Below are 11,144 nucleotides of genomic sequence, written 5' to 3'. Positions count from 1 at the left end.
GGAGGGGCAGGGTGCTGTAGGTGGAGTCGACCCCTCTGGATCTCTGTTGTGTTCCTTCTTGGAAGAAGGACCTTCTAAGTCTCTCACTGAAATGCCGATACTTAAACCTGTCGAACAACGTATTACCAGATCCACGACTAGACAAATGTTAGAATCTCACAAGCGCGTCGACCCTCAAACACAATGTGCTAAGAAAGAAGCTAAGAAGCAAACCGGAGCCATGGGAGGAGCAGGGCCGAAGATTGGTCTTGTGGAGAGAGATCTTCAGCAAATGCTTTCAGTGCTCCAGACCAGATCTAAAGATGCTTAAGCTATTATCTTGGAACGTGAATGGAATGAACTCCCCACAAAAAAGGAAAAAAATATTTTATTATTTGAAGCAATTTAATAATGATGTTGTTTGCCTTCAAGAGACTCATATTAGGCTGCAAGACCAGAAGTACTTAGTGAATTCAAAACTGGGAACATTTTATGCTGCCTCTGATTTGGTAAAGAAAAATGGTGTGGTGATATATATAAATAAAAGATTTTCAACTAAAGTTATAGAGGCAGATGACGCTGGTAGATATATAGCAATTCAATTTGATATAGACTTCGGTTCCATTTTGGTGCTAGGAATATATGCTCCTAACCAACGCCAAGAAAGTTTTTATAAGATGCTCCATTTAAAAATTTTAGACTGGAACTTTAAGAGTATTTTAATAATGGGAGATTGGAATGGAGTGATTTCTCCAAAGACAGACAAGAGTACAAAGACGAAATTCACTACCAAATTACCAAAGGCTTTTTTTGATTTACAAGACGATTTGAAATTAAAAGATGTTTGGAGGACGCAACATCTAAATGAGATGGATTTTTCTTTCTATTCAGATAGACATAAATCCTTTTCAAGGATTGATTTCTTTTTGTTAACACCGGATCTAATTCCTAAAGCCAAGAAATCCAAGATTTTCGCCAGGACACTTAGCGATCATAGTCCGGTGTGGTTACAAATTGAATTAGGGATGAGGCCAAGAAGGTCTTGGAGAGTAAATGAAAATTTATTTAGATATGAAAAAAATGTTGATGAACTTAAAAAACATATGAAGGAATTTTTCAGTTTTAATATGAATAAGGGCACTCCCATTGAAATAGTTTGGGATGCAAGTAAAGCTTATATGCGTGGGGTCCTGATACATATGAACTTTAAACATAAACAAATTAGACAGAAAAGGAGAATGGAATTGGAAGATGAAATAAAACGCAAAGAACAGCTGCTTATAATAAACCCGAATGACCAGGCGCTCCAGATGGCGCTAAAGCTGTTGAAAGATCAATTTCAGATGCTTATAGCAGAACAAACAGCAACCAATTTGCAATTTGCTAAACATAACACCTTTGCCAACGCTAATAAACCTGGTAGATGGTTAGCATATACTTTGAGAAGGAATATGAATGACAGAATTATTGATAAAATTGAGTTTCGAGGGAAGATGGTATATCAACAAGAGTTGATTAAAAAATCATTTGTGGACTATTATACTAAGCTATATGTACAGGATAATATACAGAACAAGTTAATAGATGATTTTTTGGAAGGAAAAAGGGTTGCAAAAATTTCTGTGCTTCAAAAGGCAAATTTGGAACGTCTTATAACCGCTGATGAGATCACTTTAGTTATAAATCAACTTAAATTAGCTAAGGCTCCAGGGACTGATGGTTTGACTGCAATGTATTATAAAACTTTACAACTGGAAATGATTGAATATCTTACACAACTATTTTGTAATATACAACAAGGAGGTAAAATACCTCCCTCATGGAAAGCGGCTTTTATCTCATTGATACCTAAAGATAAAGAGGGCCCTAAGAAACCAGAGGATTACAGGCCGATATCTCTTCTGAACACAGATTATAAAATATTTGCTAAGGTACTAGCCAACAGATTGATGCCGGTTATTCAAGAGATTATTCATCATGATCAAGCAGGATTTATTGAAGGCAGACATATGAAGGAGAATGTAAGGCAACTCATAGATTTAATTGACTATCTTGATAAGAATAAGCAGATCTCTGCAGTGCTGGTTTTCTTGGATGCAGAGAAGGCCTTCGATCGAGTGAGTTGGAACTTTCTAACCAAGACTTTGGAAAAGATGGATATGGGACCACGATTGCGGCAGGCGATTGGAGCAATTTATCAGCAACAAAATGCACAACTTATTATTAATGGAAATTTGTCAACAACTTTCGAGATACAAAAAGGCACAAGACAAGGTTGCCCATTATCCCCATTGTTATTTATTTTAACTTTGGAAGTCTTGTTGAACGCAATTCGGGACTCAAAATCCTTAGATGGCATAGCTATCAGGCAAAAGGAATACAGAACTAGAGCATTCGCCGATGATCTGGTTGTTACCCTTTCACATCCTTTGAAATCAATAATCCAGATGAAAAATATCATAATAGAATTTGGCATGGTGTCTGGGTTTAGACTAAATCAAAACAAAACGAAAATGATGGTTAAAAACATGACAGAGACTCAAAGAAAGAGACTTGTAAGTTTAGCAGGTTTTGAAATAGTTTCTAAAGTTAAATATTTAGGAATACAAATTTCAGAATCAAACACAAAACTTTTCTCAAATAACTATGAAGTGTTGTGGCAAAAGATACAGAAAGATCTTGAAGCGTGGAAAAAGTTACAATTGTCTTTGCTTGGAAGGATCTCAGCAATTAAAATGAACATTCTACCTAGATTTATCTTTCTATTCCAGATGATTCCGGTGCTTAAGTCAGATAAAACCTTGTTAAATTGGCAAACAACATTAAATAAATTTGTTTGGAAGGAGAAAAAAACGAGAGTAAAGATGAAGATTATGCAAGATACACGTGAAAGAGGCGGCCTCAGACTCCCAAACCTTCGATTGTATTATGAAGCTGCGGTATTAACGCATGTAGCAGATTGGTTCGGGAAAACAAAAATGGAATTGCTGAATATAGAAGGCCATGATCTTGTTCTGGGATGGCATGCATATCTTTTTTATGAAGACAGGGTGGATAAAGTGTTCAACAACCATGTTCTCCGTAGTGCCTTGATGAGAATATGGAAGAAGCACCGGCCCAATTGGGATTATAAAATACCGCTTTGGTTGGATCTTGCAGACACCATGGGGATTATGAATATTAAGTCACTCGGGGGTTGTTTATATAAAGATGTGCTTATCGCTGATGGGGGCGAATGGAAGTTAAAAACTTTGGAACAGCTGTTGGAAGAAGGAATTACTTTAAATTGGTTACATTACATACAGCTTCAGAAGAGATGGGAAGAAGATCGCAGGGTTGGTTTTATGGATAAAGAAGTGGAACTGATTAAGCAGATAAAAGAGACTGGTCCAAAACAAGTTAAAATAATATATAATGTACTGTTAGAAAGAGACTCAGAAAGTGAATTGGTTAAGGATTGTATGATTAAATGGGCTCAGAATTTTGGTGAAGTGGTTATGTTGGAAACGTGGGAAAAAATATGGGTTCAGAATGTTAAATTTACACAGTCACAGAATTTAAGGGAGAATTTCTATAAAATGTTTTACAGATGGTATTTAGATCCTAAAAAATTATCATGCATGTACCCAAATGTTCAACCAAAATGTTGGAGATGCGGGTGTCTAGATGCTACCTTTTTTCATGTATGGTGGACTTGTAACAAGGTTAAAGCTTTTTGGATAAAAATATGGTGGGTTATGCAGAATGTATTTAAGAAAAGAATACAATTCACTCCACAAATGTTTTTATTGGGTATAGTTAAGGATTTTACCAAAGGGGAAACAAAATTGGCCTTGTATATGGTTACAGCAGCTAGGTTGTTGATTGCGCAACATTGGAAAAAAGACTTTTTGCCGACAATTGATCAATGGATTCAGAAGGTGGCGGGGTTCGCTGAAATGGCAAAAAATTCAGCTTTCTTAAAAGCTCAGAAACAGGAGGATTACACACAGGAATGGGCAAAATGGATTGATTATATACAGAATAAATACCAGACTAGGAGTTATTATCTAGCCTTTAGGTAAGAATGTTTAGACCGATAGATGATCAGAGTAAATAGTATATGGGATGTTTGGAATTGTTAGAGTGGTATACAGCGGAAGTCAGGGGGGTGGGTTTGTGTGGGAGGTGGGGGAGGGTTAGGGTGGAGGATGGGGCAATATATATGTATGAATAAATTAGAAGATGGGACTAATGAAACATTGTTAGGCTAGGAGAAATTTATATTAAGAGTTATAGATGTTAAATTAGCTTAGAAAATGATCAATGTGTTATTATTAATTTAAGAGAAATTTATATAGTGTTTGTTGGGAGGAGAGGGGTTATGAGTAATCTATTTTAAGATGGGGGGAGGGGAGGGGGTAAAGTGTTTGGTATAATATTTGAATGTGAATTTTTGCGGGGGGGTTGGGGGGGTATAGCATTTGTATGAGATTTATATTGTGTGGAGGGGGGGTGAAAAGGGGGAAAATTTGTTTGTACAAAACTCTTTTAATAAAAAAATAAAAAATAAAATAACTTTGTCTGGGCGGGGAAGAAACCAAGAGTAAAACTTAAAATAATGCAAGATATAAGGGAAAGAGGGGGTTTGAAAATGCCCAATTTAAAATTATACTATGAAGCAGTAGTTTTATCAACAATTAGTGATTGGATTAATCTAACAGATGATAGAATATTGAAGGATATGATTTGGTATATGGTTGACACGCTTATTTAATATATGATAAGAAGGTCGATAAGATTTTTAAAAGTCATATATTAAGGAATGCCCTATTACGTGTCTGGAAAAAATACCAATATAGGTTAAATGATAAGATACCTATGTGGGTAGTACCCAGACACGCGATAGAGAATATAAGTATAGAACAAAAACAGGATGTAATTACATATAGAGAACTTCTTAATATAGAGAGAGGTGTACTACAGTTAAAACCTTTGAACATATTAAGAGAGGAAAGGGTAATTCAAACCTTGTTCCAGTATGGACAGTTACAAGCTAGATGGAAAAAAGATCAGACAATTGGTATCACGCAAAATGAGGATACTCTGGTAAAACAAATTAGGGACCAGAGTCAAATGCATATAAAAAGGTTGTATAATATACTGATAGAAATAGATTCTGAAACAGTGTTAGTTAAGGACTGTATGATAAAATGGGCACAAAATTTCGAAGAGCCAATAATGATGGAAACATGGGAAAAGATTTGGGTAAGAAATGTAAAATTTACGCAAGCTCAGAATTTGAGAGAGAATTTTTATAAGATGTTGTATAGATGGCATTTAGATCCCAAAAAATTATCTTGTATGTATCCGAATTTACAACCTAAATGTTGGAGATGTGATTGTGCTGATGCGACATATTACCATATATGGTGGACTTGCAAAAAAGTCAAAGCATTTTGGATAAAAATATGGTGGGTTATTCAAAATATACTTTAAAAAAGGATAAAGTTCACCCCTCAGCTGTTTTTGTTAGGTATAATTACAGACTGTACAGTTATAGAGACTAATTTGATTTTGAACTTAACGACGGCAGCAAGATTGTTGGTGGCGCAGTACTGGAAGAGGGAAGAATTGCCTACTATTCAAGAATGGACGCTAAAAGTAATAAATCTAGCAGAGATGGCCAAAATTACAGCATATTTGAAGGACCATTCGGATGAGAAATATAAGTTGGAATGGAGAAGATGGATTGACTATATTCAAAATAAATATCGGACTAGGAAATTTCAATTAGCTTATGAGTGAAGGCACAAAGAATGTTACACTTTACCTAAAGTTAGCATAACAAGAGGGGAATTAAGGCACAAGAGGAGGTAGGATGTCAAATTCAGTTAGCTTATGTTAGCGTATGATTGTTAAATGTTTATACCCTGCATTTTGCTCTGGGAGGTTGGGGGGAGGGAGGGTCAGAGGGTGGGAAAGGGAAGGGGTAATATTTGTAAAATTTGTCAAAACCTTTAATAAAAATAAATAAATAAACAAAACAGTGCAGACCTCTTATCCCTCATGAACAGCAACTGGAGCTGCCCAACGAAGTTGAGGAAAACAGCACCAACCATCCCGAACCCTTGCAGACAACTCACAACAGTTCAAGATATCGAGAGCTGCCAAGAGAACCAGCAAAATAAGAACTGCTGAGATTTCAAAAAGGACCCTTTTTTCTGTTTCCACAATTTGGCCTCACTGCATATATTTCAATGTAATTGTCCTGAAGAGCCTGACAGCCCAGATCGGGTAAGTAGCACCTAGTTCTCTTGTTGCCAGGCTATTAGGTGGCCGCATGCACTGACCTTTCTTTGCAGTCTCCAGGGGAAGGGAGGCAGCCAAAGGCTGGGAAGAGGGCCGGCCGGTGAGCCCATTGGTTCCTTCTGGAGCTGGCGAGAGAAAGCATTTTTCTTTTTGAGAAGAAGCCCGGGCCTTTTGGCCAGAGAAGGCAGGCCCTGGCAACCGGCCCAAACAGCCACAGGTCCTTCCTTCAGAGACAAGCGAGCCCTAAGTGAGCTAATTCTAACCAAGAGCAGAGCAAGGCGCAAAACCTCCTCAGGCGGGAGCAGCTCTCGGGCCCCGCTTTCTTTGGGGGGGGCTCCCGAAGGCCACCAGCGCCCCCGAGGACTGAGCCCCACCCGGGGCAGCCCAAGGGCGAGCGGGGCCCCTCCCTGACCGGCAGACCGACCTTTCTGCGCTTCGCGGAGGGAGCTGCTGACCGCCGCCCACCAGGCCTGCGCCTCCTGCTCGTCCTCGAAGTGGAAGAGCAGCGGGTCTTCGGGCCGCGCCAGGACCTTCAGCTCGTGGCAGGTGCCGCTCTTGGCCTCGTAGGAGATCTCCCTCAGGCCGTACTCCGCCAGGCTCTGCCGGGCAAGCAGAGGGAGGGAGGGAGGGAGGCTCACTCGGGACGCCCTGAAGGCCGGGAAACGGCGGTTCCCTTCCCCCCCCCTCTCCCGCGCCCTCACCCGGCCTCCCCGCCCTCTCCCGCGCCCCCCCCGCGCCCTCCCCCCCTCACCGGCTCCAGGCCCGAGTCGGGGCCGCCGTGCAGGCCGAGGCGGAAGCGTTCGGAGCCGGGAACCGCCCTCAGCTGGAGCCGGAACAGGCGCCGAGTGTCCCGGGCGCCCGGCGAGGACGAGGCCGGCGGCGTCCGCGGCACCCAGGCCCGCGCCGAGGCCACCACCACTTGCCCGCCCGGAGCAGCGGCCGCGGAGGCCGAGTCCGGCGCTGCCGCCATCGCGCCGCCGGAAGCGGAAGCGCCGCTCACCACCATCCCGGAAGCGCTGCCTCCTCTTCCGGCGGCCGCCGCGGGGCACGACGGGAGCCGTAGTCGCGCGTCCTTCGTGGTGGTGGGGGGAGGGACGAGCCGGAAGGAGGCCGAAGGGGAACCCGCGGCCTCCCGCCCAGCAGAGCCGCCTCTTCCTCTCCTCTCCTCTTCCTCGGGGCCCCCAGAAGCGTGGCTGGAGCCCCGCACGGATGGGAGGCTTCGCCTGGGCACCGTATTCTGAGGAGCGTCCTCCAAGCCTGGGGGCACCGACAGTAGTCCTCGACTTACAACACTTCGCTTAGTGACCGGTCGAAGTTACAGGGGCACCGGAAAAAGTTGCTTAGGGCCGTTTCTCACCCGGTGGTCACGTGATCAAAATCCAGCCGCTTGGGAAACAGTTCATCTTTATGACCGTCGCAGCGTCTCAGGATCCCCTTTTGCAACCTCCTGACAAGCAAAGTCCATGGAGAAGCCAGGTTCACTTAGGCGCCGTGTTGCTAATTTAACAACCCTGGTGGCTCACTTAACAAGCGTGCCAAGAAAGGTCATGAAATGGGGCAAAACTCACTTAACAGCAATCTCACTTAGCCATGTAAAATTTAGGCTCAGGTATGGTCGTAAATCGAGGACTGCCTGTACTCTTCATTGCTTTTTATCCTTGATTGTTCCAGGACTCTTCCAACTGGTCATTCCCCAGATTACAACCTGGGCTGCTGCTTCTGTCGGAGGTCTCGGTTCTTGTAGCCTTTTGAATTGGTGATGATCTCTCTCTTTCTCTCTCTCTCTTTCTCTCCCTCCCTCCCTCCCGGTTCTTGGGAAGAGGCAGCATCTTCCGAGGCCTCTCGTGGGTGCTGAGGACCCTTCTGAGTTCAGTGGATCCTTTGAAAGACTTTCCTCCTTTGTCCGTGTCTGTTGCTGTCCTGGGTGTCTCTACGGGAGTCGTAACCCTGTTTTTTTTGTCTCTTCTCGTAGCTCTCTGAAACTCTGTGAAGCTCCTTCTGGAGAGAGTTTGCCAGAGTTTCCTCGCTTTGCCTTCTGTTCTTTCCCCTTCTTGGCAATTTCCATGGTTTCTCCCGACATCCACTTTGCTTTCCTCTGTTTCTCCACCTTTGCCCGTCTGTTATCACATTCCTCCTTAACCGTTTTCTCTGAGTTCATTCCACAGGTCCTCTGCTTCTCCATCAATGAGATTCTCAACCTCAAGGATTTGTCATGTTCTCCTTGAAAATATCTTGATTCTCCCCACCCCATCAACAGAGCCATTGCTGATGCTTTCTTATTCTGCCTTCAAGTGCTTTGGAGAATACTAGGTTGAGCCCCCTCATCTCGGTGGCAGCTCCTCAGATATTGGAAGGCGGCTGTCATGTCACCCCTGGTCCTTCTTTTCACTAAACTAGATAAACCTAATTCCTGCAACCGTTCTTCATATGCTTTAGCCTCCAGCCCCCAAATCATCTTTACTGTTTTTCTCTGCATTTTATTTAACATCTTTCTTTTTCTTTTTTTTTAAATTAAATTTTTAAATAAGTTTTACAATTATTACCCTCCTTACCCTTCCCTCTTCCCCCATCCCTACCCCTCTTCCCTCCCTCCCTCCCTCCCACCCCCGACCTCCCAGAGCAAAATACAGGGTATAAACATTTAACAACCATACGCTAACATAAGCTAACTAATTTTAACATGTTATTATTCTTTTGCTTTAACTCCCCCTTTATTAAACTAGCTTTAAATAAATTGTAGCATTCCTTATGCCTTCATTCATAAGATAACTGAAATTTTTTAGTCCGGTATTTGTTTTGAATATAGTCAATCCATCTTCTCCACTCCAGCTTGTACTTCTCATCCGAGTGGTCCTTCAGATACGCTGAAATTTTGGGCATAGCCCGAGCCTGTAAAGATGAAGTGAGGAAAGCGAAGGCTCACAATGAAGAAAGGCTTGCCACAAAAGTAAAAATTAACAAAAAAACTTAGATTTATCTTTTTATTCCAGATGATACCGGTGCTTAAAACAGATAAAACTTTGTTAAATTGGCAAGCAACATTAAATAAATTTGTTTGGAAGGAGAAAAAACCGAGAGTAAAGATGAAGATTATGCAAGATACTCGTGAAAGAGGCGGCCTCAGACTCCCAAACCTCCGATTGTATTATGAAGCTGCGGTACTAACGCATGTAGCAGATTGGTTCGGGAAAACAAAAATGGAATTGCTCAATATAGAAGGCCATGATCTTGTTCTGGGATGGCATGCATATCTTTTTTATGAAGACAGGGTGGATAAAGTGTTCAACAACCATGTTCTCCGTAGTGCCTTGATGAGAATATGGAAGAAGCACCGGCCTAATTGGGATTATAAAATACCGCTTTGGTTGGATCTTGCAGACACCATGGGGATTATGAATATTAAGTCACTCGGGGGGTGTTTATATAAAGATGTGCTTATCGCTGATGGGGGCGAATGGAAGTTAAAAACTTTGGAACAGCTGTTGGAAGAAGGAATTACTTTAAATTGGTTACATTACATACAGCTTCAGAAGAGATGGGAAGAAGATCGCAGGGTCGGCTTTATGGACAAAGAAGTGGATCTGATTAAGCAGATAAAAGAGACTGGCCCAAAACAAGTTAAAAGAATATATAATGTACTGTTAGAAAGAGACTCAGAAAGTGAATTGGTTAAGGATTGTATGATTAAATGGGCTCAGAATTTTGGTGAAGTGGTTATGTTGGAAACATGGGAAAGAATATGGGTTCAGAATGTTAAATTTACACAGTCACAGAATTTAAGGGAGAACTTTTATAAAATGTTTTACAGGTGGTATTTAGATCCTAAAAAATTATCATGCATGTACCCAAATGTTCAACCAAAATGTTGGAGATGCGGGTGTCTAGATGCTACCTTTTTTCATGTATGGTGGACTTGTAACAAGGTTAAAGCTTTTTGGATAAAAATATGGTGGGTTATGCAGAATGTATTTAAGAAAAGAATACAATTCACTCCACAAATGTTTTTATTGGGTATAGCTAAGGATTTTACCAAAGGGGAAACAAAATTGGCCTTGTATATGGTCACAGCAGCTAGGTTGTTGATTGCGCAACATTGGAAGAAAGATTTTTTACCGACAATTGGTCAATGGACTCAGAAAGTGGCGGGGTTCGCCGAAATGGCAAAAATTTCAGCTTTTTTAAAAGATCAGAAGCAGGAGAATTATACACAGGAATGGGCAAAATGGATTGATTATATACAGAATAAGTACCAGACTAGGAGGTATTATGTAGCCTTTAATTAAGATTGTTTAGACGGATAGTTGATTAGAGTAACTAATACATGGGATGCTTGGAATCATTAGAGTGGTGTATAGTGGAAGTCGGGGGGGGGGGTTGAGTGGGAGGTGGGGGTGGGTTAGGGTGGAGGGTGGGGCAATATATATGTATAAATATACTAGAAGATGGGATTAATGAAATATTATTTTAAGAGAAATTTATATTATGATTTATATATGTTAAATTAGTTTAGAAGAAGGGATTGATGGGCTATTACTATTCTAAGAGAAATTTATATTGTGATTGCTGGGAAGAGAGGGGGTACAATATGTGAATGAGTAATTTACTTTTAGACGGGAAGGGGAGGGGGTAAAATAATTGGTATAATATTTGAATTTCCTTTTTTTAGGGGGGGCTGGGGGGAGGGGAGGGGGTATAGTATCTGTATGGGATTTATACTGTATGGTGGGGGGGGGTTAAAAGGGGAAAATATGTTTGTATAAAACTTTTTCAATTAAAAAAAAAAAGCTTCTTCCAACATGTTAAAAACAAGAAAAAAGGTTAAGGAAACAATTGGTCCATTGCTAGGAGAAAGTGGCAAGAAGGTGACAAGCAAC

General features: G+C 41.5%; 1 protein-coding gene across 2 annotated transcripts in view; it reads right to left on the bottom strand.

Moving 5' to 3' along the window:
• SHARPIN (SHANK associated RH domain interactor) overlaps window positions 1-7,291 on the bottom strand; it is an 18,228-nt gene extending 10,937 nt beyond the window's left edge. For both annotated transcript variants that reach the window (XM_081952586.1, XM_081952587.1), the window contains exons 1-3: window positions 7,022-7,291; window positions 6,695-6,869; window positions 6,312-6,395 (exon numbers count right to left, since the gene is read on the bottom strand). In XM_081952586.1, the coding sequence (XP_081808712.1) occupies window positions 6,312-6,395; window positions 6,695-6,869; window positions 7,022-7,276 (514 nt within the window). In that variant the 5' untranslated portion in view covers window positions 7,277-7,291. The remainder of the gene's footprint in view (window positions 1-6,311; window positions 6,396-6,694; window positions 6,870-7,021) is intronic.
• Window positions 7,292-11,144: the final 3,853 nt, after the last annotated feature.

This window comes from Natrix helvetica (genome assembly GCF_964273705.1).
Source record: "Natrix helvetica genome assembly, chromosome: 4".
Taxonomy (NCBI): domain Eukaryota; kingdom Metazoa; phylum Chordata; class Lepidosauria; order Squamata; family Natricidae; genus Natrix; species Natrix helvetica.
The sequence above is the reverse complement of the archived record's forward strand: the minus strand, read 5'-3'. Positions and strand labels throughout refer to the sequence as shown.